Genomic DNA, 27454 nt, shown 5'->3' on the forward strand with positions numbered 1-27454 from the left:
CCTCGGGAGGCTACTCGGGGCTCCACTCCCCGACCCAGGACCCGCGCGGCGGTGGCTTCGGCCAGAGCGAGTATTTGCCGCGCCGGAGGAGTCCTTGCGGGACCTCGGCCGCGGCGCCGCCAGGTGCGGTTCGGGAGAGTTCGGGCCGGTCCCACGGAGAAGTTGGTGCTTGGAGGCGCGGGGCTCAGGCCGGAGCGGCTCGGGATTCCACGGCCCTGGGCGTGCGGCACGGGCAGGGGCTCTGCAAGCAGCAGAGCCTGCCAAGCAGCGGGTGGTTGGGGCACCGTCGGGAGGGGAACTGCGAGGCCCCCAAATCAGGGCAGGATGCAGGCCACTTCCCAGCACTCGCTGTGCGTGCGAGGAGGGACGACGAACTTCTGCTTTTCTAAGAACTCGGCCGCTAGCGGTGTTGCTTCCCATCCATTTTCTTTCATTCTGTTTTCCTCACGTAATTAGGCCATGCGAATAACCAGCAGGAACAATGAACACTAAAGATTAGTTTTACAAACATGCGTAAATGTATCCAGAGCCACCCAGAGCCGCCGCTCCCCGCCCTTCCTTCCCCGGGCTTGGGCAGCGTGGAGCGCCCGCCCTCCCGGGCTTCCCCGTTTCCTCCCACCGGGTTGTCCCCTTTGGCGACCCTCAGGCAGCCGTCTTTTTGTGGGCTCCCAGACCTGCACCAGGCCCAGAAGTACTTACCCAGGCCGCCGCCTCGCCTGGCCTACGCTTGCCCATGACAGCTTTCAGAAAACTTTATTTCAGGACTGGCTAGATGACATCCGATTGCCTAAAAAAAGTTTTTTAAAAGGTTATCTCTGTTAGATAGTCGAAAATGTTATGTTTCTGATGCGCTTTGAGATCGCGCATAAGCACTGTTTATGGGGAACTTAATTACTATTTTTGTTAGTTTCTGTAATAATGAAAGCAACACAATTTAGGGGCCCATTCCAAGTATAGTACAGTAAGCAGCTCTCATTAATAATGGTGTGTGAGAATCGTCTTACAGAGTGAATTTGAGGATATTTGAATTAAGATTGTTGAAAACGGTACCTACTTTAACCCCAAAGCTGTTTTAGGAGAGATTTCTTGTTTCCCTGACCTTCCTTGAAATTAACAGCTAGGATTTAGTGGATCCAAACCTCCAAACACGTTTAAAGACAAAAATAAACAAGTGATTCAAGTTAGTTAATGTCCTCCTTGTAGTAGGCCTATCTCCACAGTGAAATTTCACTTGTTTTTCAATTTTCAAAAAAAAAAGTGATGACTGCATTTTCATTATGATTATTGTCATTTGTAGAGTCTTTGTTTTAAATTCCTGCTACTATAGTGAGAGATTTAGGAGATTGTAAATGAATACGAATTTAGTTTGGGAATAGAGAGTTAAGATAAAAATAGTCTTTTGGACCCCTGCACTGTTTATTTTAGTATTTCACAATTTAATTCCTATAACTTTTTGAGATTATTTGGAGAGTTTTTTTAACTGCAAAATATTGTTGTTTAAATAAAAACATTTAGTGATAATAATTCCAGAGTAAATGACCATGATGCAATTGCAAGGACTTTCTTTCTTGTCTAAAAAAGCAAATAAATGATTGATCTGTTTTTCTTATTCTTTTAGGGAATATATAGACACAGTAAAGAGAGGGAGCGAGAGAAAAATATCCAAATATTAAACACACGGACTTGGATCTAAAAATGGATGGTCAAAGATCTTGGGAACTAAGGGGCCTTCTTGCCAAATAAGGAAACTTGGCAAGTTGCACTGTGTATTTTAACTTAGCACAAGAGTGAGTGTTATTGGCAATATATTGGCTCAGAGCCTATCTGGAAGGAGCAGTGAAACTGACTTCGATAGGGCTACAAAATTATAAATAGGAGGTGTGAGGAGTGTGGAGTGAATAATCGAATCATCAGAGAAAACACTGAAGAAATTACAATGATGTTTCATGAAAAGAAGTCAGATGTAAGGTGAAGCTATTGGTGTGAAGTGAAAGAGCAAAATGGGCAGTTTATTTTAGAAGTTGGTAGATTCAGAAGAGATGAATCAATGTTTTTTTTTTTTTTTTTTCTTAAACTGCAAAAAGGTGTTGTAGGGATATAGTACTTCTTGGAATAAGATAGCCCTATATCTGTATCCTGAGATGTTGGAAATAAAAATGAAGTTAGATCACTTGTTTTCCATTTTATTCTACCCAGGACAGATTGACAGGGTGAGTGTCTTGTCTATCTAAATGTAATAGGAACAGTTAAAGCACCTTTTGGTCTTACTGCAAGCAAGATTTAGGCTAGTCTTTTGGCAGCTATTAACTTTGCCTCAGTAGACACAAATAAGCAGAGTTCCAGCGGTGACCAGAAAATTGTACCTGGTAAGGGAAGAGGACTGTGAATGCTAGAGCTTAGCTTGATTTGACGGATACATGGGTGCTTTTATGTCAGACCCTCCTACGAAAAGCTGAAGCATCGATTACACCCTAATAACTGTTAAGTAATCCCAGCACAGTAGAATCTGTGAGAACAAAGCAGCCACACATTTGACACCTTAACCCCAGTGTCTTCAATTGTAATAGGAAATTAAAGCCTCAAATTGAACTTTAGGTGGATGGTATGCAATCCGGTAATTACTGTAATAAGAAAAGAGTTAGTTTAAATAGGGAAAACAAAAGGCAAATTAGAAGGAGGAGGCAGAATGTTATTAACAAAAAGTCACGATATGGTAGAAAACAATGATAGGACTTTGGAGTCAGGCATGAATTTGACACAAGTTGTGTCACCTGTGAGGTAGTTGGCTTGAGCTACTTTCATTCCCTTGATCCTCAGTTTTCTCACTCATATAAGTTAGGGACAGTAGTACCTGCTTCTAAGGATAAGTATCGTCATGTGTCCATTAATGATGGGTATACATTCTGAGAGAACTGCGTTGTTAGGTGATGTTGTAGTTGTGTAAACACTGCAGAGTACACTTACACAAACCTAGATGCTATAGCCTACTACACACCTAGGCTGTGTGAGATAGCCTGTTGCTGGTAGGCTACAGACCTATGCAGCATGCTACTGTACTGAATAGGCAATTGTAACACAATAATAAGTATTTCTATCAAAAAATAGAAAAGCCACAGTAAAAATACAGTATAAAATATATGGTATCAAAGATAAAAAGTGGTACACCTGTATAGGGCACTTACCATGAATGGAGTTTGCAGGACTGGAAGTTGTTCTGGGCAAGTCAGTGAGTGAGTGGTGAGGGAATGTGAAGGCCCAGGACTTCACTGTACACTACTGTAGACTTTATAAACACTATACACTTAGGCTCTACTAGATTTATTTAAACATTTTTCTTCAATAATAAATTAACCTTAGCTTGCTGTAACTTTTTTGCTTTATAAACTTTAAACTTTTTTTTTAACTTTTTGAATCTTTTGAAATAACACTTAGCTTAAAACACAAACACATTGTACAGCTGTACAAAAATTCTTTATATCCTTAGTCTGTCAGATTTTTTTCCTATTTTTAAATTTAAAAAATTGTTTTGCTCCTTAAACTTTGTTAAAAACTGAGAAACACACACATCAGCCTAGCCCCACACAGGGTTAGGATCATCAATATCACTGCTTTCTACCTCCACATCTTGTCTCACTGGAAGGTCTTCAGGGGCAGTAATGTATATGGAACTGCCATCTCCTATGATAACAATGCCTTCTTCTGGACACCTCCTGAAGGACCTGCCACAGTTAACTTTTTTTTTTAAGTTTAAAAGTACACTCTAAAATGAAGATTAAAAAGTATAGTAAATACATAAATGAGTAACACTCATTTATCATCCTTATCAAGCATTGTGCACTGTGCATAATTGTATGTACCATACCTCTATACAGCTGGCAGCGTAATAAGTTTGTTTACACCAGTGTCACCACAAACACATGAGTAATGCATTGTGCTATGATGTTAGGAAACTGTGCCATCACTCAGCAATGGGAATTTTTCAGCTTTATTATAATCTTATGGGATCACTGTTATATATGCAGTCCATTGTTGACTGAAACATAGTTATGTGGTGCATGACTTTATGAGAAAGCACATAGAAATGCTCGTGACAGTGCATGAAAATTCAGCCACTGTATCAGTGTGGTAAAGAAGGATGTTTTACCACATCTTTCAAGTTATACACAGAGCTGCTTGCCCACTCTCCTAGTCTGTTTTCTGCTGCCAGAGCAGTCTATCACAGCCTGGGTAATTTACAAGGAACAAGGGTAATTTATTTGGCTTATGGTTCTGGAGCCTGGAAAGTCCAGGAACATGGCTCTGGCATCTGGCGAGAATCACCCATTGTGGAAGGGTGGAAGGCGAAAGCAAGCCATGAAAGACAAAGAGAAAAAGTGAACTCCTGAGATAATTAACCTACTCCCAGGCTAACGGCGAGAATCCATTCATGACCTAATCACCTCTTAAAGGTTCTGCTTCCTAGTACTGTTACATTAGCAATGAAGTAATTAAATTTCAACATGAATTTTGGTGGGAGCATTCCTACCATAACACTCAGCTCTTCCAGCTAAGGCTTGCCTTTGGTACCCTGTCCTGTTTCCAAGTCATGCTTATGTGGTGGGTAGGTAGGTTTTGATAACTACTCTCCTGCTTAGGGTTTCTAAAGTGTGCTTTAGAACCACTTGGAACCATTCTTATAGCTGATTTTGAGTAAGGCCCAACACCCTTCTTTCTGGATTCATCTCCGGGCTTCCATTTAAGAAAACCAAAAAGAAAAGGAAAGAACTGCTGTCTGCACATCATGTAGTAAATCTTTACTTATTAAACTTTTCTACCAAAGTACTCTGTTGTGGGGAAAAATGAATGTTTTCCTTCAAGAATTTGTCCATATAGCCACAGATAACCCAGTGCAAGCAAGTACTTGCTTTAAAATTTTGTATTTAATCTTAAAAATTTATGTGGATTTTGCATTCTCTTTTGTCCTTCTCTGTTTTACTTAAATTGAACAAATTGATACAAACAGATACATATTTATTCCCCCAGATCTTTTTTTCTTTAGAAACAGAGTCTTGCTATGTTGTCCAGGCTGGCCTTGAGCTCCTATGCTCTAGCAATCCTCCCACCTGAACTTTCCCAGTAGCTGGGGTTAAGGGTATGTGCCACCTTGCCTAGCTTATTCCCCATAGTGTTAAAGTGAAATTGATGCTGTAGGACAGCTATTTATTCATATCACCTTCTGCACAATACTGTGTAATGCCACATATGGGAATAAGCACACAAGGAACATGGGATTGGTCCTAATAAAGAGTCCTGCACCGTTAAGCTGTGCAGCCCAATACTGCATGGGGTGGTGCAATTCCATTTTGCTGATAAAATAATAGGGGTAGATCATCATCCAAAGAGTTTTGATGTTAGGTGATTATACTCTGGCTTTCAAGACAAAGAGACCTCTTTGCTTTGGGAATGCGGGAGAAGGAAGAGGAAAGTTTTAGGATAGAAACCTTAGCTTCCCACCCAGTTTGGGGGGAGAAATTGAAGAAGATGGCCAAGTCATTTCCATTATTTCCATCACTGATGTGGTTCACTGTGCTTCTCCATGATGTTTGGTGTCGGGTTCATAACTGCCTCCCTCAGGAAAGGAAGGAGACCGTCTGTACTTTATAGTAGATTAGTCATCAACTCACAGGATTGGAGTGGGTCTTAAAGTGGATTCATTCTGCTTTCCTAGCTGATGCGAGTCTCCCACTCCCACTCCACACCCCACGTCCCATTGAACTCTTTTGGTGTGGGTCACTCGCTACCAAAGAGGGTGGCAGATTTTCTTGTTGGCCAACTCTAAACCAGGAATCCTTTTTTTTTTTTTTTAAGACAGGGTCTCACTTTGTGCAGTGGCACAGTCATAGCTTATGCAACCTTGAACTCCTGGGCCCAAACTATCCTCCCGCCTCAGTCTCTCGAGTAGCAGGGACTACCGGCATGAACCACCACACCTGGCTAATTTTTATTTACTTACTTTTTGTAGAGATGGAATCTCACTATGCTGCCCAAGTTGGTCTGAAATGCCTGACCTCAAGCGATACTCCCACTTTGGCCTCCCAAAGAACAAGGAATTCTTTCTGTAACTTTCATCCACAGATAGCCTGGCCTCTTGATCATCAAAACATAATATAAGGTCTTAGTCTTCCCTAGTTTTACCATCCCCATTCCTTTCACCCTCCGTCTTACATTGGGGTTACCATGTTTTAACCCTTGCATCACCCTTCTCAGGGAGTATTCATTCCAGGCACTCAGTCCAAAGTTGTACCTGTCTGTCAGCAGCCAGGATGGTCTGATATACTTTCTATTTGACAGAAAACGGTTTGGGGTACAAACAAGAGCTGAGTAGCAGCAAGTCCTAGGGTGGGAGCAGGATAGGTGGTAGGTGGTGAGCTGAAGTGAGCCTTGTGTACTCATGGGCTATGGCTTTCTCCCCATCCCCAGTCCTGACACCTGTGAATTCCTCTTCTAGCCAAGCCCTAGAAATCCCTGCTCTCCGTGCACCCTCACTTTATACAACTCTGGCCCCATTCTCTTCCTCATGCCACAAGAAGCTCCCAGTTACTCAACACAACAAGCCCATGCAGCGGCCCATGCCGTGGCCGTAGGTTGTATCCAATTCATGTTTCCTAGTTTGGGCTCCTGTTTGAGCACAGACATGTTTCCATGCAGCATTTCTGTGGCATAAGTGCTCCAACCAACTACATTCCTGTGCCTCCCATCTTTTCTGGTAACAATATTTTTGGTAAGGAAGTGTGTTGTGGAAGTTGATTTTTATTAATTGAAATATTAAATTATTTCAATAAGAATGTTTAGCTTATTTTTATTCTTACCATTGCTCTAACTAGAGAGTTACATTATGGTAAAGATAGAGGAGGAGGAAAACATGAAACAATGGCTATTCTGTTTTTTAGATTCTTATTTAAAGTTGAGTTCTCTCAGATATCCATCCTAAAGTCCTATTTACTTAACCCAACCTACTCTGTATAAGATACGCTATTTTTTGAACTAGAAATTCCATTTGACCCAGCCATCCCATTACTGGGTATATACCCAAAGGATTATAAATCATGCTGCTATAAAGACACATGCACACATATGTTTATTGCTGCACTATTCATAATAGCAAAGACTTGAAATCAACCCAAATGTCCATCAATGATAGACTGGATTAAGAAAATGTGGCACATACACACCATGGAATACTATGCAGCCATAAAAAAGGATGAGTTCATGTCCTTTGTAGGGACATGGATGAAGCTAGAAACCATCATTCTGAGCAAACTATCATGAGGACAGAAAACCAAACACCACATGTTCTCACTCATAGGTGGGAATTGAATAATGAGAAGACTTGGACACAGGATGGGGAACATCACACACTGGGGTCTGTCATGGGGTGGTGGGAGGGGGAAGGAATAGCATTAGGAGATATACCTAATGTAAATGACAAGTTAATGGGTGCAGCACACCAGCATGGCACATGTATACATATGTAACAAGCCTGCACGTTGTGCATATGTAACCCTAGAACTTAAAGTATAATTTTTTTTTTTTTTTAAAAAAGATAAACTATTTTTCTAGGAACAGTCTTGGAGGAAGAAGGGAAATGTCTATGGTAGACACAGTACCGGTTGGTTCTATTCATATACCTAGTCTTCAACTTTTCTTTTTTTAATTTTCTTTTTATTTTTTTTTGAGACAGAGTCTCATGGTCACCCAGGCTGGAGTCATAGCTCACTGCAGCCTCGACCTCCTGGGCTCAAGCGATCCTCCTGCCTCAGCCTTCCAGAGTGCTGGGATTACAAGTGTGAGCCACTGTACCCAGTCAGCTTTTATCTTTTTTAGTGATTAAAAAAAATAGTAGAACAGCAGTCCTGTTGAGGAATAGAATCTTTGAATCTTTGACCTTGGTGTTACGGATAAATACACTGAACCAGAGCTTTCCTCAGGTTTTTGAAGATAAGACTCATAGGGGAACAAAAATTGCAGAACAGTGATTCCAAGTGGTGTTCTTTTAATACACATGATGATAAAGCACATTTTATTAATTTATTCACTGATCTATGTTAAAGAGGCTGAAATAATACTAGCATAAATATCAAGGCAGCAAGTTTGGCAAAATAATTTGCTGAATATTGAAAGCTCTTTTCAAAGAGTATCTTTTTTGTCATATCCAGGTCATGATAAAACAAGTTAAGTTTTTCTTCCTATATTGTATAAAAAGTAAACTGGCAACCTTACTTTTTGAAGAAGGGGGAAGGGAAGTATGAATTAGGGACAGGAAAAAGAGGAAGGATCTAAATTCAGAGATACAGGCCCATATAAAACCACAAGATAGAAACATCCAGAGAAAGTTCAAATACCTTTTTTCTAGTAAAGTTAATCCTTTCATAAAGTAGATTTTTATTTTTATTTTTACTGTTAGAAATGAGATCTCCCTGTGTTGCCCGGCTGGGCTCAAGTGATCCTCCGGCCTCAGCCTCCCAAAATGCTGGGATTGCAGGTGTGAGCCACTGTGCCCGGCCAAAGTAGATTTAATTTTTTTAAAAAATCGTCACTTGCAGGTATTAGATAAGGAGGTTATAGTTTTACTGGGTTAGATGTCCATTGACTATGCAACCGATAAGGTCTGAAAGAAGAACAGTGGTCACCAGGGAAGGAGGGGATGCTCCAGCACCCTACCAAAGTGAGTGCTATCATTGAATAAATAGATCTTAGCAATGCTAATATCCAAAAAGTGCAAAAAAGAAAATATTGTGTTTTAGCAATTTAAATATTCACATTATGAAAAAAGTGTAAAATAAATTATAATTACTTAACTAATAAGATCTTTCAGAAATGACCAAAAACAAAGACGGCAGTTAAACAGAGGAGTGAGAAAGAATTAGAACATATGCAGAGAGGAAAAGGATTTGGGGATCAATAACACATTTGTTTATTAATAGTTGCTTTGCAAAACTGAGAGCTGTAATATAAAACAATTCTGAAGATGGGAAGAGGAAAGCTATTGAGGAGAGCATACCTGACCATAAAAGCTGAAAGAATAGATGACTAAATATGACATCAAGGGTTATTAAAATAATGAGAAAACCATAATTTCCATTAATTGCATGTATACCATATGCTGGGCACTGTGCTCATGTGTGCACTTTCACAGCACTGGTATTATTGCCAGTGAGAAGAGTGAGGTCAGAGAGGCATGGTGCCTTGCCCAAGTAGCTAATAACAGATCTGCTGGTAGATCTCTCTAGTAGGGGTCTTTCCCCTGAATCATGCTACTTCCCTGTTGAAATATCTCTTATTTGGAAGTGAGATGTATCAATGAAGTCAAATACTGTGCAAACTTGCTAACTTTGGGGCTGTCAGTTTTGTGACATTGAATGGAAAAGATCTGAAATGTTTTATTTATGCATCTGGAAAAGCCACAGTCTGAGAAAAAGTGATTTGTTAAAGTTACCTTACTGAGAGGTGGAGGGAGAGTTCAAACTCATGTCAATCTAATTCTAAAACCTTGCTTTTTGACATTAGAACTATAGTAGGTCATTTTTGTTTTTAACTGGGCAAAAGTAACAGTGAAAATATAAATGACTTATTTGAAGTCAACATGGATCTAAGAAATCAAGAAGCAAAATAGATCTGTGAATAGAGAAACTTAAGTCTACTTTTTTGGACTAGAAGATTGAAAACTTTAAAAAGTAAAATAACTCTTTAAGATTTCCTATTTTCATATGGCTCTACTTTTGATAATTAGCTGATGCTGCTATCTATGCTTTCAGCCATTTAATAGCTAAATTTTTTTGAAATTTAAGGAAAATTTTAAATTAAAAATTTTTTTGACATTCTACTCAAATAGTGAAATGATTGGATTCAACCACCAAATGATTGATTTTCAACATTTACAGAGTTGTGATGCCTTATTTTACTTTGATTTTTGTGACATTTCTGCTCTAACCCTTCAGTGTTGTGTGGTAGATACTTAACATTTAAAACAGCTTTGAAAGTTTATAAAACAACAGTTAGAATACTACAAAATTGCCTTTTTTGTAAAAGCAATTGTTTTTTTTTTTTTTTTTTTTTTGGAGACAGAGCCTTGCTCTGTTGTCCAGGCTGGAGTGCAGTGGCGCGATCTTAGCTCACTGTAACCTCTGCCTCCCAGGTTCAAGTGATTCTCCTGCCTCAGTTTCTTGAGTAGCTGGGATTACAGGCACATACCACCATGCCTGGCTAATTTTTGCATTTTTACTAGAGACAGGGTTTCACCATGTTGGCCAGGCTGGTCTCGAACTCCTGACCTCAAGTGATCCACCTCTCTCAGCCTCCCGAAGTGCTGGGATTACAGGCGTGAGCCACTGTGCCCGGCGAAAACAATTATTTTAATACAGTGAGATGAAAATACTGGATTTGACTTGATATACCTTGTAAATAAATTTATATAGATGACTTTTTATTAAATTCTGGTATATTCATTCAGTGCAGAATACATTTGAAAAATTAGAACATAATTTTATCAAGTAGCAGTCTTCCCCAACACGCTTTAAGTATAAATAACTAGCCACTCAGATTTTTCATTCTTCTGGTCATAAATTGATCCCCTTGGAAAAATGATTCTTAAAGGAGAGAAAACTCAAGGGGAAAAATAAGTATATATGGTCTAACTTTCATGTTTATGGGAGTGGAAATCTCAACCAAGTTTTTCAGCTACATCCATGATGCTTTGCCAAGCTCACTGGAGTTAAACCTGTACTCATACACCCTAGATTACTAGTTTCTTTGGTATTCAGTTGGAACTTAATTTTTTATGGTTTCAATAAAACATTCAAGTAATTGGATAGTTCCATTCACAAATAGCCAGTTCCCACATGGCACGGTGTATCACAGAGTAGCAGTGATTCTGTGAAGAATGTGGCTAGTTGCCTCCTGTCAAGTGGTGACATGCTGGAGAAGTGTGCTTCTCAGAGGTCAGCCTTTTTCTGGCACCCTTAGGTCAGTGTCAGTTGTGACTGATCCTACCTCAGTTCATCCATATTCCCTGGGCTTGTTCCGCAGCGTAAGGCTTAGATGGATTCATATTGATCTTATCCTGCTTCAGACCTCTACCTTTGTTTTGGAAAGAATTTCTCTCCTCCTTCTTCCCTGACCCTGGGATTCAGAGGGACCCAGTACCGGAGGTCCCAAATACACTCCCCTCAGTCTTCCAAGAAGCCTAGGCAGCATTTCCAAATCAGGATTTGCTTCAGAACCCTCTGGGGTACTTGTAAAAATTACACACCTTACGTCTTACATGACTTGGTTGAAATCTTTCCAGCTACAAAAGGTATAATGGAATAACCAGAAACTATTTACTCACTTATTCAACAAATGCGTTTTTAATGGAGAAGCTGCACAACTGTGTACCTGGCTGTGTAGTAGGTGTTAGGGTCCAGATGTAAACAGAACTGAGTTTTGACTTTAGGGAATTTATAGTCTGGTGGGAATTAAGTGGGAAAGATCAATAGGTGAAGAAAGGTGCTGTGGCACAGAAGAGGGAGCATTTAACTGTGCTTGGGAAACTCAAAGAGGTGATCAGGGATAGAAGTTCACTGGGCAGAGAAGAGTGTTTGAAGCAGAGACACTAGTCTGTGTAGAAGTGTGGAGATGTGAGAGGTCAGTGTATATTGGGAAATGCAGGCAGTTCCTCGTGTGTGTGGGAAATGAGATGACATCAAGTCAAATTGGCTATAAGTGGTAAATGAATAACACAAGAAACTTTCCTGGAATTAGAACACTTGAGTTACAGATTGAAAGAGTTCACTGAGTGTCCTACCAGTGAATGAAAAAGACTCATTCCTAAACGTATCCTATTAAAATTCAGGATTCCTGGGATCAATAGAGGATCCTAAAAGCTTTCAGAGAGGAAAAAATAATATAAAAATGGTTAATAATCAGTAACATCCGACTGCTCAGTAGCCACATTAGAAACTAGGAGAAAATGAAGTAATACTTTCAAAATAATATGGAAAATTGTTTCCTACCTAGAATTGTATGCCCAACCAGGCTACCAGTCAAGACATTTTAAGATATACAGATTCTCACAAAATTCTATTCTGTGTGCTCTGTTCAGGTAGCTAATGGGAGATATGTGTTGTCAAAACAAGGGAACAAAACAAGAAATGGAAGACAGGAAATCCAAAGACAAGGTTCTCACAGACGAAAAAGGTGAAGGAAATTCTTAGGATGGTAGCCAACAGGAGTCCCAGTCCAAGTCAGGCCTAGAGAGCAACCATTCCAGCCAGACTGAATCAGGATGAAGGGTCAAGAAGGAGTGTCTCTAAAAAAAAAAAAAAATAGAACCAAAGAGTAAAAAAAAAAGAGAGAAATTACTTGTCTTAATTTTATTGAGAGAAGTTTTGCAGCTTCTGGGAGAGATTAATGAGGTGGATGTGTTAGGAGTGTAAAAAGCTAAGCAAACAAAAATAAAAAAGCAAAAATAGGGCAACTAATAATTCTAAGAGAATCAAAAAGTTATACAAGAAAGGAAATGTAATTATTGAATCCTCCATGGCACTGCTGGGAATAATGTTTACTTTGTTGGATTACTGTAAATACTGACTATTAACTTAACCAAATGTTACAGTATGGTTGGAAGCTGGGAGGTTTGGTCAAGTGTGCCATGTTTGTATGCATGGAGGCAGAGGGTAATATATGAGAACTAAATTCTTGTCTTCCACAGGAGAGGTTAATAGATAATATCTAAAATGGAAAATCAAGAAATAGTAATATAAGCACATTCTTTAGAAATACAGAGTTCAGTGCCAGAAGAAAATGCTAAAGGAGTTGAAATTAGTTGTGTCTAGAGAGTGGGAATTGGGTATGGGGAATGGGGAAGCAAGAAGCTTCTATTTTTTATGATAAGTTTTGTAGTTCAATTTCATTGTAATACTTTTATAAAAATAATTAACAAAAAGGTAAACCTAGTGTCTGTAATGCTGAGGGAACCTTGCAAATGGTGTTTGACATTTGGTTGAACAAACTTTTTAGCTTGCATACTGTATATACCTACCCTTGGCAACATCCCCAAATTTTATCCAAATTTTGTTCTTTTCCATGTTTAACTAAATAGGAATTACAAAATGTTGGTAACGTAAACTATTGATTCACATGTTTATAGACTATATTTAGATACTATGATCTTTCCCTCACTCATATTTTTATGTGGAGTGTATTTTCTAAACTTTAGAGGATGAACAAATAACCCTTCCTCTTTCTCGCCTTCTCCCCAAAGTAGAGTAGCGTTTGACTTCGTGTGAGAAATGAGCATTCTTCAGTGACCTGATTTTCCTGAAATGGGATGGCTAGCCAGCTGCGTGCTAAGATCTTTGAGCTGCCTGTGCACTTTACTCAGCAGAGTCTCAGGCTTTTTATGGAGAAATGTTGCCAGTTTATATGGATACAAACCAACCCCTTCCACCTTTTTATTTAAAAAAAAAAAAAAAAAAACTCAACAGAAGAATGGAAAGAGTAGTAAAATGCCCAGATACTTGTCACCTAGATGGGCCAGTTCTTAACATTTTGGCACACTTGCTTTCTCTCTCCCTCTCTCTATTCCCATGTACTTTTTTGGGTGTGTGTGTCGGGGAACAGGGATGAGGACTGAACCATTTTAAAGTAAATTATACACATCATACTTTAAAATGTCTACATGCATTTCCCAAGCAATACATCCAAGGACATCCATCTATAAAACAAAAATACCATTATTTACCATGGATGAATTAATATCATCTAATGTATAGTTAATATTTAGATTTCCCTAATATCCTAATAATATTTTCTATAGTTTTTTTAATCCAGAATCCAGTGATCATAAATTATATTTAGTCATTGTGTTTCTTTTTTTTTTTTTTTTTTGAGATGGAGTTTTGCTCTTTGCCTAGGCTGGAGTGCAGTGGCACTATCTCAGCTCACTGCAACCTCCGCCTCCTGGGTTCAGGCAATTCTTGTGTCTCAGCCTCCCAAGTAGCTGGAATTACAGGTGCCTGCTACCACACCCGGCTAAGAGACAGGGATTTGCCATGTTGGCCAGGCTGGTCTCGAACTCCTGACCTCAAGTGATCCACCTGCCTCGGCCTCCCAAAGTACTGGGATTACAGACATGAGCCACCACACCCAGCCTAGTCATTGTGTTTCTTTAAGTTTTCCTTGTGCTAGAAGTTTCTCTGAAAAAAAAAAAAAAAAAAAAACCAGAAAACAAAAAAACCTTTCATGACGTTCACAATTATGAGGAGCCTAGACCAGATGGTTTGCAGAATGTCCTAGAAATATAGATGTGTCTTTTTGCTCCCTCATAAGGTTCTGCTGTTTGCTTTTTGCAAGACTATGTGCACCAACTTTTTTATCCACCATTTTAAAAGTTTTTATGTAGGTTCAAAATTTTAGCCCAATTTTAGTTCAGTTTTTGTGTTTGTAAGTCTCACTAATCTATGGTTTGGCATAGGGTGTTAAGAATGGCCACTTACCTGGAGAATAGTAAAACTCTTTAGACCATAGGAAAGATCACTAGAATAATCTCTAGGAGGGGTAATACGTTTCTCTGGAAACAAGCATAATATATTTTTTAACGTCCTTGGCAGTATTCTTTGGATGACTTAATATATTGTAATCAAGGGCAAATTTTTCTACTCTTTAAGTTTTGTTACAATATAGAGTCCAGGGAGCCACTTCTGGCAAACACTTGACCAGCTTTTCTGTTATCCCTAAGTTGAAAGTTTGTTTTTGGAGTCTAAACATTGATTGTGTGTTCGGTTTGCAGCCCTTTGGCTGTCCGTGTACCAGGATGCTCAGCGGCTTAGGCTGTGTATATTTTGTGTGAAGTGAGCGCAGCGTGGAGAGGTGGCATGCCTCAGATGCCAGGGGAGCTATGCAAGCTTGCTGTGGAAAGCATGCTTCCCGCCTGTCAGGGCTTCCTGATAGGAGACCTGGTGACACAGTAGCCTTTCGGCAGAGCTCCTCGGGATGGGTAGGAAGTGCTGCTGCAGGTTTTGTCAGGGGGAAATCTGAGCCATTTCTCTGTGGACAGCTGTGATTCAAAGTCTGGGCAGGTTGTTGTTGAATTTTGCGTGGGCTGCCAGGGTGAGTGTTTTCATTTCGATTTGTTTATAATCTTGCTTTTCTTCTTCCTAAGTCACCATGACTTTCTGGAAGTTTCACAGGACTTGTTCGTGATATATTATCTAAAGTAGGATTCAGAGGATAGCCTAATATATTTGTAATTCAGCTTTTCTTTTTCTTTCTTTCTGCAGATTTTGTGGAAGTATAATACTTTGTCATTATGAGATGTCGTCTCTCGGTGCCTCCTTTGTGCAAATTAAATTTGATGACTTGCAGTTTTTTGAAAACTGCGGTGGAGGAAGTTTCGGGAGTGTTTATCGAGCCAAATGGATATCACAGGACAAGGAGGTGGCTGTAAAGAAGCTCCTCAAAATAGAGAAAGAGGTAAGGTCTTTTCCAGCTGACAGAAACAGTCACGATACCGCTTATGTAAACTTTTTCAACCTCGAGTTAGAGGGTCACAGAGTTGCAAGGGACCTAGCAAGGCCTTTGGGGCTGATCCACGAGGCCGTTCCCAATTTCCATTCTGGGAGCCCCATAAATAGAAATTATTGCAGTGTGTGCTTTAGGGTTGAGTTCTACTAGGGGTCAGCTGAAGTAAGAGGATTTCTTTCCGGGGCATGAAAGACCGAATGTTCTCTGAGCTCTCCTGGAGGCAGAGGTGAGATTTCAGACCTTCCCAGGGTTCAAACGTTTCTCTTCCCTAGGGCAGCCAAGAGGGGTCGGTAAAGAGTAATGTGTAAAGTTTTTATACCCTTTCCATTTTCTCTGCTTGAACTTCTGGTCATCAGCAATTGTCTTTTAAAAGACAAAAGGCACATTTTTTTTTAACTGAAATATGCAGTACCTGTTTCTTGGATTTCACCTCTACTTAAGGCTAACAGTGATGATGGGCTTTGTATTATATAGAAGTAATAGGTACCAGACAGAGAGCTGCCCTCCTAGTAAAATCAGAAAAGGGTCTTGGCTTTCGGAGCCTGGGATTTATGCTGGTCCTAGATGAGCTCAGAGCTCTTAGAACTTTCACCCTTTTCAGGAATGAGATATAACATGGTTGTCACATTCAGTTTGGTACCATGAGAATAAAACTAATTGCAGAGCTGACCTGCAGGGACTCAGCAGCATTGATAACTTCAGTAGTGACCCTCTGGAGCTGGTTTTGGTCATTTCTATTTACGTCCTGTTTTGGCTAATTATTGTTCAATATCTTTTTAAAATGAACTTTCCCATAAATATCCTTTAATCTCCCTGAATGATTTCATTTTTTTCATTAACTGCTGCCAGTGAACCATAGCAATTGATCAGAGAAGGAAACCCAAATGGTAGCACTTCGTGAGTTTCCTCCCAGCAGTGCTATGTAATTGTGTGATCACCAGCTGTGTTTCCAATTGTTGAAGTCAGGTTAGAAGGACTGAGATATCTCTACCTTGGTGTATCTATAGGTTTTTGGAAGGTATTAAGAAATGAGAGCTTTTAAAGCCCATCCGTACACAAAACAGAAGGGTACTGGGTATAAGAAAGTCACTTTCCCTTGCCCCCATTTCTCAATCAACAAAAATTTTTTATAGTAGCCAAGTACTAAATCCATGTCTTACCTTGGACTGAATCTAGCCCTTTTAGCTGATCAATTCATTAAGTCCTTTATAGGAAGCATTATTGTCCCCGTTTTATAGATTGGGAAATAGAGCTTTATAGATTGCGTTTTATAGATCGTGAAATGTATTAAGCTGCCCCAGGAGGAGCAAATGAAATCCAGGAGGCTAGAACCCCTGTTCTTTAGTTTTTAACTTTGAAACCTCTAATTGACCAGGTACGAAGAGAAAACTAAACCTGCTCCATCCATTTATAGTCAGTTATTTATATATATGCTAATATTTTAAGCTTTAGATTATACAACTTTAGTAAAAGGAACATGTTCTTATATGATTGTTCGGTGTTAGAAAGATTTTATGAGACATGAAACAGATTTTGATAGGAAAATATTAGTTGTAACTCATTTACTCCACTCCCCCCTACCCAAGTATACCTACATAATACCTTTTCTTCTATTCTTGGGAGAGCCAGGAAAATGACATAGCAAAGTACAGGAGTGAAAGCAGGAATTGGACACTGCCAAATTCTGCTTTTGTGCAGGTATTTAACATGAATGTAGATAATTCAGAAATTGAGTTGATTCCAGTAAACTGTAAGAGCATAACTCATAAACTTTTAAGTAGGAAAAACAAAACCTCCACTTTTGCTTTGGGGCTTAGTCAGTGATTATGAGTGATAAAGAGACACAGTCAATTATGGCAAAGGATCCCCATTTGTACTAAAACAACATGAGTTTAAGACGTAAAAAGTTATGGCGAGGAGTTGACAGTTACTAACAAGGAAATATACATTTCTTATGTAAATAATTGTCATGCTTTATGAAATGTGTGTTGGATTCTGGCTAGGTGTTTTCTAAGTGATAAGATAAAGGTAATAAGCCCTGGATGTTTTCCAAATTTATAGATCCAGTTCCATGTCACTTGGTTGTTTTTTGCCAATGAGTTTTAGAGGCAATGGAACACTTAATAAAATGTTTGCTGCTCATTTCATGTGACTCTTTAAGAATTACTTAGTATTAGACTAAATATATGTTCTATAAACTTAGCAAAATGTGGAGAAAATATATACCAAACTCTAACTTTGTTTATGTGAGTGGAGAAAGGAAGACTATTTACTTTCACTTTATTTGCAGACCTCTAGTGTGGTGAGTATGTACTACTTTTCTCTGTTTTAGTGGTTATAATATTACTTTATTTAAAAACAAAAAAGAAAGACTGTATTTACTTAAAATCTCTGTAGCTCTTTAAAATTTTATTTAAAAAAATTTTTAACCCTAGAGAACAATTAAAAGAATACTACCATGAACTCTAGTACATTATATTCTTCCCCTAGACTCACCATTTAGTAACGTTTCACGTTTGCTTTTTCTCTATGTATTATTGATTTATATATATTCATATATATTGTATGATTTTTGCTGAACCATGAGAGTACATTACAGATGCCATGTACCTTTATCCCTAAATACTTCAGCATCTCCCAAAACACAACCACAGTACAATTAACAAATTCAAAAAATTTAACAATGATAACAGTAATGTTATTTGTTGTACAGTCTATATTCACATTTTGCCAACTTTTGCAATGCGAGCTTTTGATGGCAATTTTTCCAACCCAGGATCCGATCCAGGATCATATATTGCATGTCATCAACATGTCTGTTTCGCCTGGCTGAATCCGGAACCGTTTCTCTGCCTTTCTCTGTCTTTTAAGATGTAGACATTTTGGAAGAGTATAGGACAATTGTTTTGTAGAATGTCTCTCATTTGGCGGGGTGATTTCCTCCTCCAGCCCCCAGCCTAGTCAGAGTTCATGTAGTTTTGGGAGGAAAACTACATAGGTCATGTGTCCTTGGTGTGTCTTAATGGGTGTCTTGTGATGTTGGTTAGTCTCATTATTGGTGATGTTAGTTTTGAATCCTTAGTTAAGAGGGGTTTACCCAGTTTCTCCACAGTAAAAGAAAATACCTATTTAAATTACTATTTGTTTCCTTTATAATTAATAATTAAGCTATTGGTAGATACTTTGAAGCTAAGTAAACATCTTTCCTCAGCAAACATTTACTAATGTTTTTAGCATCCATTGATGATTCTTATTTGGATCAAATAGTATTATGATGGTTTACTGTGCAGAAAGTAAAAAGTTCTAGCATAAGTGAGTTTGCCCTTCTTTTTTCCTTCCTTCCTTTATTCATCCATCCATTCATGTAGTTATTGTTTGATTGTATACTTAAAGACTTTTTGGAATTCAGAATGTTATAATCCATTAGTGTTATTCATTTTCATGCTTAACTTATCCCAAATTTCGCAAATAAGAGCTCTTTCCAGCTGACTCTTGTGTCCTTTTGATATGTCACCAACATTTTTTGATGATTTTCTTACTTCAGGCACAAAAAGATGTACTACGCTCATTTAGTTCCTGTCTCATTCCTAGAGTCAGCCATGTTTTCAAGAAGCCCTGAGTCAGTAGACCTGATTTTGGAGTATATTATTTAGGAGCCAAGATTTGGGTACTAGGATTGTTTACTTTAGACTTTTTAAAAAAGAACATTGCCTTTTTGGCAGAAATTATAGAGAAATTTTATTTATGAAAGCATTTAATTTGAAATGTAAACTCATGGTTCTGGTTAGCTAGCATCTGTGATACACTGCTATTAGGAATGTAAATTGGTAAACCTTTCTGGAAAAGAGTTTAGCAAAATGTATCAAGAACCTTAAAATGTTGACTTCTTTGGGCCAGGAGTCTTACTCTGGGACTTTATCCTAAGGAAATAATCAGAGATGTGCAGAAAGATGGATATAGTTATAGGATTCTTCTCAGATGTATAACAAGGAAGAATTGGAAGTTACAAACTGTTGCAGCTATGTAATTGATTTCTCTTCCATTTGGAAGAACATTTAGAAAGCAAGGAAAATGCTCATTGTATAGTGCTAAGTGGTGAAAGGAAGTTACAAAACATTATATACAATATGATCCCAGGCGTAGATTTTATGTCTGTATGGTGCTTTTATTTTTCCTATACTGTACCTTGTTTTTCATATTTTCCTATGATGATTTTACATTTCTTTTCCCCGCAGCATTTTATCGTGAACAATTTCAAACATAAAGGTGAAAAGGTTTTGTAAATATTTGCATACCTACCATCTAGTGCCTATCATTAATATAAATACTTGCTTTATAAGATGTGTATGCAGCTGTCTAACCTTCCATTTATTAATTCATTTTTGATATATTTCAAATAAGTTGCAGGCATCAGTGTGCTTCTCCTTAAACACTTCATTATGTATATTATTACTAGAGTTCAGTATATGTTTGCAGTTTTGTTTTCTTCTGGGGTAAAATTTACCTCAAGTTTTGAGAAATGTAAATACCACATGACCCACTTATTTACTTTTATAATCAGAAAAATGCAATTTAAAGACGTATAACTGTGACAATCTATATCACTTTCTTTCTTTCTTTCTTTTTTTTTTTGACACGGAGTCTTGCTCTGTTGCCCAGGCTGGAGTACAGTGGTGCGATCTCTGCTCACTGCAGCCTTTGCCTCCTGGGTTCAAGCGATTCTCCTGCCTCAGCCTCCCGAGTAGCTGGGACTACAGGCGCTTGCCACCATGTCTGGGTAATTTTTTGTAGTTTTAGTAGAAACGGGATTTCACCGTGTTAGCCCCGATGGTCTCAATCTCCTGACCTCGTGATCCGCCCACCTCAGCCTCCCAAAGTGCTGGGATTACAGGCATGAGCCACCACGCCTGGCCAATCTAGTGAATTGAGTTTTGTAAACCTCCTTAGCATATCACACAACACTAATTTTCCACTCTCAATATGTGGCTGTAAAGTGTTTAATGTTTACTTTCATATCGCTTTTCCATAGCAGTGCAAGACCTCAGTTTAGCTTGTTTACATTATTTGCAGATTTACCTATAGTGTACTATTTATTTCTGTTTTAAAAAGTGTTTGCAGTAGGAGAAAATTGTATGATCTTAAGCATATACACCAAAGGTAAGAAAGGAAGCCACTATTGTATCTTTTTGATGAATTCCATATGAGCTGGGATCAAATTGAGCTGCTTAGGCAGAAATTTGAGGGATGAGTAGAAGTGGCATAGAAAGACATTGTGACCGCAACGTCCTATTTACATCTACTGCCCAGAGGAGAACACTCCCAACATGACAGAGTTCATCAGCTTGAATGTTAACTTTTGAAAACAATTAATTGGCCTGGCGCAGTGGCTCATGCCTGTAATCCCAACAATTTGGGAGGCCGAGGCGGGCGAATCACGAGGTCAAGAGATCGAAACCCCGTCTCTACTGAAAATACAAAAATTAGCCAGGTGTGGTGGTGGGCGCCTGTAGTCCCAGCTACTCGGGAGGCTGAGGCAGGAGAATTGCTTAAACCTAGGAAGTGGAGGTTGTAGTGAGCTGAGATGGTGCCGGTGAACTGCAGCCTGGGTGACAGAGTGAGACTCCGTCTCAAAAACAAAACAAAAACAAAAACAAAACATAATTAATCACAGCAACTTAATTGTGCTCTTGTGGTATATTTGATAATACATTGAACAAGATATGTCTGTACATAGTATTTTTTTTCTGTCTGGAAAAGATGCGAACCTGACAGCCTTTATGTTAACTTGCAATCTGTTGATACTCAATTGATATTAGGAAACCACATTTAAGTATGAGATACGAAAGAAGCACAATTCCTTTTTATTTTCTCAAAAGAATCAAAAGGAAATAGAATCCTTAAGAGGTAATATACAAGGCCTTTTCTTCACCTGTCTTGGCTTTTGTAAGACACCATTACCCTTATTTTAAAAGGAAAAGCATCCTACCAAATTCCACTGCTTTAGAAATGTTGGAAGCCAGATAAATTCAAGTTTCAAATGTATTCTACATTATAAATATTTATAGATAAGGAGAGAAGATCAGTGTGTCAAACTGGTTATAATAACAGGAACTATCAATAATTTTTATATAAAGGGGAAAATATCTGTTTAAAATAGGAAATGTAATGTTGAAATTGACAGAGAACCAAGAGCAAAAAATAAAGAGCTTTTATTGTACTCAGTTAATATGATATTGTTTAGTGATTTATGGAAGGCTAAATGTTATCACTTTATTAGCTCATGGGGGGGAGATGCTTCTTTTCTATGCGGTTCTATTGCTTTTTATTAATAAATTCTTTACATTTGTTTTAATTGTAAGTGCTATTTTAAATATTTCCCCCTGCCCCAAACACAGTAACAAGAATAATGCCACATTTACTTTCCTTGTAAATCCTCTCAATATTTAAGTGTATTGACGGGACCAATACAAATAAAAATTAAGTATCTTAGATATTTGACAACTGCTATTGAGTTCTGGCATAGTTTCTGTGATAACTTGTCCAAAGTGGTGCTCAAGAGTGTCCACTGGTATTTTAAAGCATGGAGAGAGCTTTCTTAACTATACCAGAGCTAACATTTTAAGTTGGTACAAGTTGAGCATCCCTAATCTGAAAATCTGAAATTCAAAAGGCTCCAAAATCTCAAACTTTTTGAGAGTGGATGTGACACCACAAGTGGAAAATTTAACACCTGACCTCACGTAACAGGTCACAGTCAAAACTTTGTTTCATGCCCAGCATTATTTAAAGTATTGTATAAAATTACCTCCAGGTATAATACATAGATGAAACATAAATGATTTCATGTTTAGCCTTGGGTCCCATCCCCAAGATATCTCATTGTATATATGCAAATATTCCAAAATCTGATAAAATCCAAATACTTCTGGTCCCAGGCATTTTGGGAAAGAGATACTCAACCTGTACTTTCAAATGTACCCATTTATGGCTGAAGAATATTTGTTATAGCATCTCCACATGCCTAGTCTCTTCCCCTTCACTCAGGAGTCCCTTTGTGAGTTATTAAAATAAATAATCTCATATAAAATTTTTCTCTCCACAGTTAGAATATACTCATTCTGGATTTTATCCTTTTAGGTCAGTGGTTCTCAAAGTGTGGTCCCTGGACCAGCAGCATTAAGCATCACCTGGGAATTTGTTAGAAATACAAATTCTTGGGCGTCACCCCATGCCAAATGAGTCAGAAACTGGGAGGTAGTGCCCAGCAATCTGTGTTTTAAGCAGCTTTCTAGTTGTTTCTGATGTCCACTAGAGTTTGAGAACCACTACTTATATTGTACCTAGTCAATCATATGCTAAATATAGACAGTATAACTTCAGTTTGGAATTTTAGGTACCTTGTCAAAGGGTGGCAGAGAGGTTTTTGCTCTTGGAGGCCTTTAGGCTCTTAACTTCACCCACGTAGATGACCACCTATGCACATAATGAACCAAAGGCTGACTTAGGAATGGCAAATGTACATGAAACCTCAGGCAAATACTTTCAAATTCCAGCCCCTTCTCACACTGGTGCTAATCTGACTTTCCAGCCTTTTTTTCCTTCCTTCCCTCCCTCCCTCCCTCCTTCCTTCCTGCCTTCCTTCTGTCATTTTTGTTTGTTTGTTTGTTTTTGTTTTTTGTGTTTTTTGTTTTTTTTGAGACAGGGTCTCCCTCTGTCCCCCAGGCCTGGAGTATAGTGAGCTCACTCTAGCCTCGAACTCCTGGGCTCAAGCCATCCTCCCAGCTCAGTCTCCCAAGTGGCTGAGATTACAGGTGCAAGCCCTCTCACTCAGCTGTTTTATTTTGTCTTTTTTAATTTTCTGACACGATCTCTCCACTCCTGTCCAACTGTTCTTCTGTATTACTTTTTAAATTTCTGTAGCCTTGTTCACATTCTTTCCTTCACTTGTAATACCTTTGTCTTCCCTGTCTGGGCAGATCCTACCCATTCTTCAGCTGTAATTATTTCCTTCTCTATGAAGTATTCTCAGTCATACAAGCATATTTTCTCTTTCTCTTCTGAATTTATACCATGTAATACCCATAGCACCAATTTGACCGATGGTTAAAACTGCCTGTGACTCTGCATTCCAGTGAGAAATTGTCACTGAATTTTTCATGTGAACATGCTATGTCTTCTCATCTGAAAAGCAGGGCTAATGATAGTACCCACATCATAGACTTGTCGAGAGGACTGAGTGAGATCATGCATGTGAAATGTATGTAGAAGAGTGCTTGACTCATAGGAAGACTTGGATAACTGTTAACTATCACTCGCATCTTCACAAGTGTACCCCACAGTCAGAACAGCAGCTAGGCGTCATCTTTTGTGAAAATGTTAATTAGTTGTTATCTAGGCCTCATGCTGAGAAGGGATCAGATGCCACAAATACAGTTAGCAGCAAAGACAACCTGGCAAGGCTCAGTGTGAATACCACGGGCAAGTGCATGTGTGGTGTGTTTGATGTCCTGTCGTGAGCTCTCTGAGGGCAGGACTGTCTTTGTAGCTGACGCTGTCACCAAACAGGTCGCAATCACTCTACCACGTACGGCTACTGCTGTGAGCCTGAATTTGGTGAAGGGCTTTATACCTTGCCCTCTTCTTCTTCACAGTCACTTTATAAGATTATAATCTGCATTCAGTGGAAACTAAGGCTCAGGGAAATTAAGCAGCCTGCCTAATATAAACAGCATCGTTCACGTGGGTCTTCCTTGCCAGCCGCACAACACCTGCCATTGTGCTTTGCTCCTAGTGAACACTGAAGTATTTGTTCCTTGTTACCTGGTATTGTGTCGCAGTGGACATCCCTCTCATTCTTGTTCATCTAGGAAAGGTATCTCATAGTGACATACCTGCATTTTCTTCATTTACTCTGAGCTGTGAAGAGGGTAGAACTGGTGTGTCTTTACCGTGTCACTGTAAGTACAGTAACATACTTGCATTCACCTACATAGTAACAAACTCTTAGGTATTGCCCTTGCTCTAGGGTTCCTGAGGTCTGGTTTTTATGAATGCCCTTGCTTTTGTGCGTTTTAGACAGGCATGCCATTTCTGCTTAAGGAATTTTAAACATGTCACTGTGCAGTGCTTTAACATTGTGCTATGTATATAAATCATCATTTTGAATTAGAGAGTAAGCAATTTAAAATAATGGATCGTTTTATTTGATAATTAACATAGTCATCATCCAGAAGTGTATATTGAACAGCCATCCATCACTCTGCTCTTTTCTACCAGACATTTCTGTTACTGGGAGCTTGTAATCTAAGACACTCCAAGGTGAACTGCTATAAAGGCAGTAGAGGAAATTGGACACATGTTGAGCAAATAAATGTATTAAATGAGTAACATGTTTTACTGATATGTCTGAACATAACTCAAACCTTAGGAGAGAGGTCAGTGAGGAAGAGCCACCAGAAAGGCTTCTCCTGGGACCAAGAGGAGTTTAGAAAATTACCTGAATTATAAATAATGTTCTTACCATGTTACGTGAAATGTAGTTACATTAAGAAAACACCACTGATTTTTTTTTAGATAATTAGTGTGACCATAAAAATGTTTTATTTGCAAGCCAAAGCCCCTAATCCTTCTCATTTTTGCTTCTTAGTCTTTTAAAATTTAAAAAATCCTTTCAAAGCTTTGTTAGATTACATATTTACCTGTATGTGGAGGTTATTTTCGGTTTGCCTTATGAGAAACATGGCAACTGTTATTTCACCTTTTCATTAAAGTCTTATTGATCTTAGCATATTGAGCAATAAACATTTCAGTTAGTTAATATTTGTTCTATAGCCATGCTCAAAATATTATGCTGAAGTAAAACCAATTAATATATTTCAGTAAAAATGTTATAGCCTGAGTAGCTGATGTTATACAAAGCTCGGCTCTTGCTGTTAGAGGAAAAATAGTATACAGCATGAATTCAATTCCTGAGAAACTCAAAGCCTAATATAGAGAATTGAGAAATTGAAAAATTGGAGGAGAGAAAAAGCAGCCCATAAGTAGTTCAGATAGTTTCAAAATTGGTATGACTGTCTCTTAGTCTTCAAAAATAGAATTATCTCACTTGAATATTTTAAAAGTACCTAGAATTTTCTTCTCTGTTCTGTAGTGGAGACAGGAAGTCACTGACATGAAATTACCCAAAAATAGAGGCCATGTTATCAGTTTTTTTTCCACTGATGCTTGACTCGTACTCCCGGTTAGGACATCCAGTTTCTGTTTGAACACTGCCGTTGATGACATTTGAGATGCAGGCTGCTCTAGTTTGGAACAGTTTCTTAGAAAGTCCTTTATAATGTAACTTCCAGCCGTTGATCCTGGTCCCTGCCTCCGGGGCTGTATACAACAAATCTTACGTTCTTCCATGTATCAGCTTCTAGAGGATGGCATCTGTACCTTATTGATCTTTGCACTTTCTGGACTCTACACAGTACCTGGTCCACAATAAGCAATCAATAATGGATAGGATGGATATAAGTGAACAGAATAATAAACATAATGATCACATCTCAACTTTCTCTTCTTTGTAAGATTTACAGAAAGGTTTCACTACTGCTGAATCTTCAGAAAAGAATAAAGCTTGCCATTCCTAGCCTACTTTATAGTCTTTTCTTCTCCGTGTTTGGCTGATTTTTTGAGTTCTTAATAAATTACTTTGTCTTTGAATGAAGGGTTCTGTTCTATAGCAGCTAGAAAGGATATTTTCCTGGCCATGGTTCTTATCTGGTTTGTTTTTGAACATATTTCCCAAAAGGAATCCAAGATGCTTTTTCTTAGCCCTGCTAATATCAGATGTTCACTGATTCATGACCTGAGAAAAATTAAGGTCATGAAATGAAATGAGACTGTCAGAATTTTAATGACTTGAAAATATTACTCTTATCCCTGATACTGTTCTTCAGGAAAATAATGCTTGGCAGAATTCGTTGCATTAGAGAAGCAGCACTGGTAAGTATGAAAATGTTTGTTAAAGAGGGAGGAGACTATATGGCACCCCTGCTTTCCAGAGATTGTATTCAGCAAGTAATATACAAAATGAGCTGATCTCACGACATTTTAAAAACATGCCGAGCAGTGCTTCCTTTAGTGGGAAACTGAATTACTTCCATTATTGGAACATAGAATCTACCTTAAGAAACATATACTCGCCCTTCTCTCTTCCTCGGCGCTGCCTACGGAGGTGGTAGCCATATCCTCCTCGGCATCATGGCCGCCCTCAGACCCCTTGTGAAGCCCAAGATCGTCAAAAAAAGAACCAAGAAGTTTATCCGGCACCAGTCAGACCGATATGTCAAAATTAAGCGTAACTGGCGGAAACCCAGAGGCACTGACAACAGGGTTCGTAGAAGATTCAAGGGCCAGATCTTGATGCCCAACATTGGTTATGGGAGCAACAAAAAAACAAAGCACATGCTGCCCAGTGGATTCCGGAAGTTCCTGGTCCACAACGTCAAGGAGCTGGAAGTGCTGCTGATGTGCAACAAATCTTACTGTGCCGAGATTGCTCACAGTGTTTCCTCCAAGAACCGCAAAGCCATCGTGGAAAGAGCTGCCCAGCTGGCCATCAGAGTCACCAACCCCAATGCCAGGCTGCGCAGTGAAGAAAATGAGTAGACAGCTCGTGTGCACGTTTTCTGTTTAAATAAATGTAAAAACTGCCATCTGGCATCTTCCTTCCTTGGTTTTAAGTCTTCAGCTTCTTGGTCACAGAGTTCTTTTGCTCAAACCCCTTTGGAATCTCCCATTTGGAGGGGATTTGTAAAGGACACTCGTTCCTTGAACAGGGGAACGTGGCCTCAAGTGCACAGTTGAGGCTGGGAATGAGGGGCACAGACTTGGTAGGTTCTAAGACACCTGGAGAAGCTGTGGGTCC

General features: G+C 38.8%; 1 protein-coding gene and 1 pseudogene across 3 annotated transcripts in view; both read left to right on the forward strand.

The window, feature by feature from the left end:
* LOC105514544 (mitogen-activated protein kinase kinase kinase MLT) overlaps positions 1 to 27454 on the forward strand; it is a 193630-nt gene that overhangs the window by 713 nt on the left and 165463 nt on the right. Inside the window, exons 1-2 of one of the 2 annotated variants that reach the window (XM_011945966.1) lie at positions 14915 to 15126; positions 15297 to 15489. In XM_011945966.1, the coding sequence (XP_011801356.1) occupies positions 15331 to 15489 (159 nt within the window). In that variant the 5' untranslated portion in view covers positions 14915 to 15126; positions 15297 to 15330. Of the gene's footprint in view, positions 1 to 14914; positions 15127 to 15296; positions 15490 to 27454 lie in introns of those variants that run through there. The other variant, XM_011945967.1, reaches the window with a different exon arrangement.
* On the forward strand, positions 26734 to 27258 carry LOC105514545 (annotated as a pseudogene). The gene has a single exon (XR_001002197.1). The product of XR_001002197.1 is annotated as a 60S ribosomal protein L32 pseudogene (transcript).

This window comes from Colobus angolensis, unplaced genomic scaffold, assembly GCF_000951035.1.
Source record: "Colobus angolensis palliatus isolate OR3802 unplaced genomic scaffold, Cang.pa_1.0 Scaffold247, whole genome shotgun sequence".
Taxonomy (NCBI): domain Eukaryota; kingdom Metazoa; phylum Chordata; class Mammalia; order Primates; family Cercopithecidae; genus Colobus; species Colobus angolensis.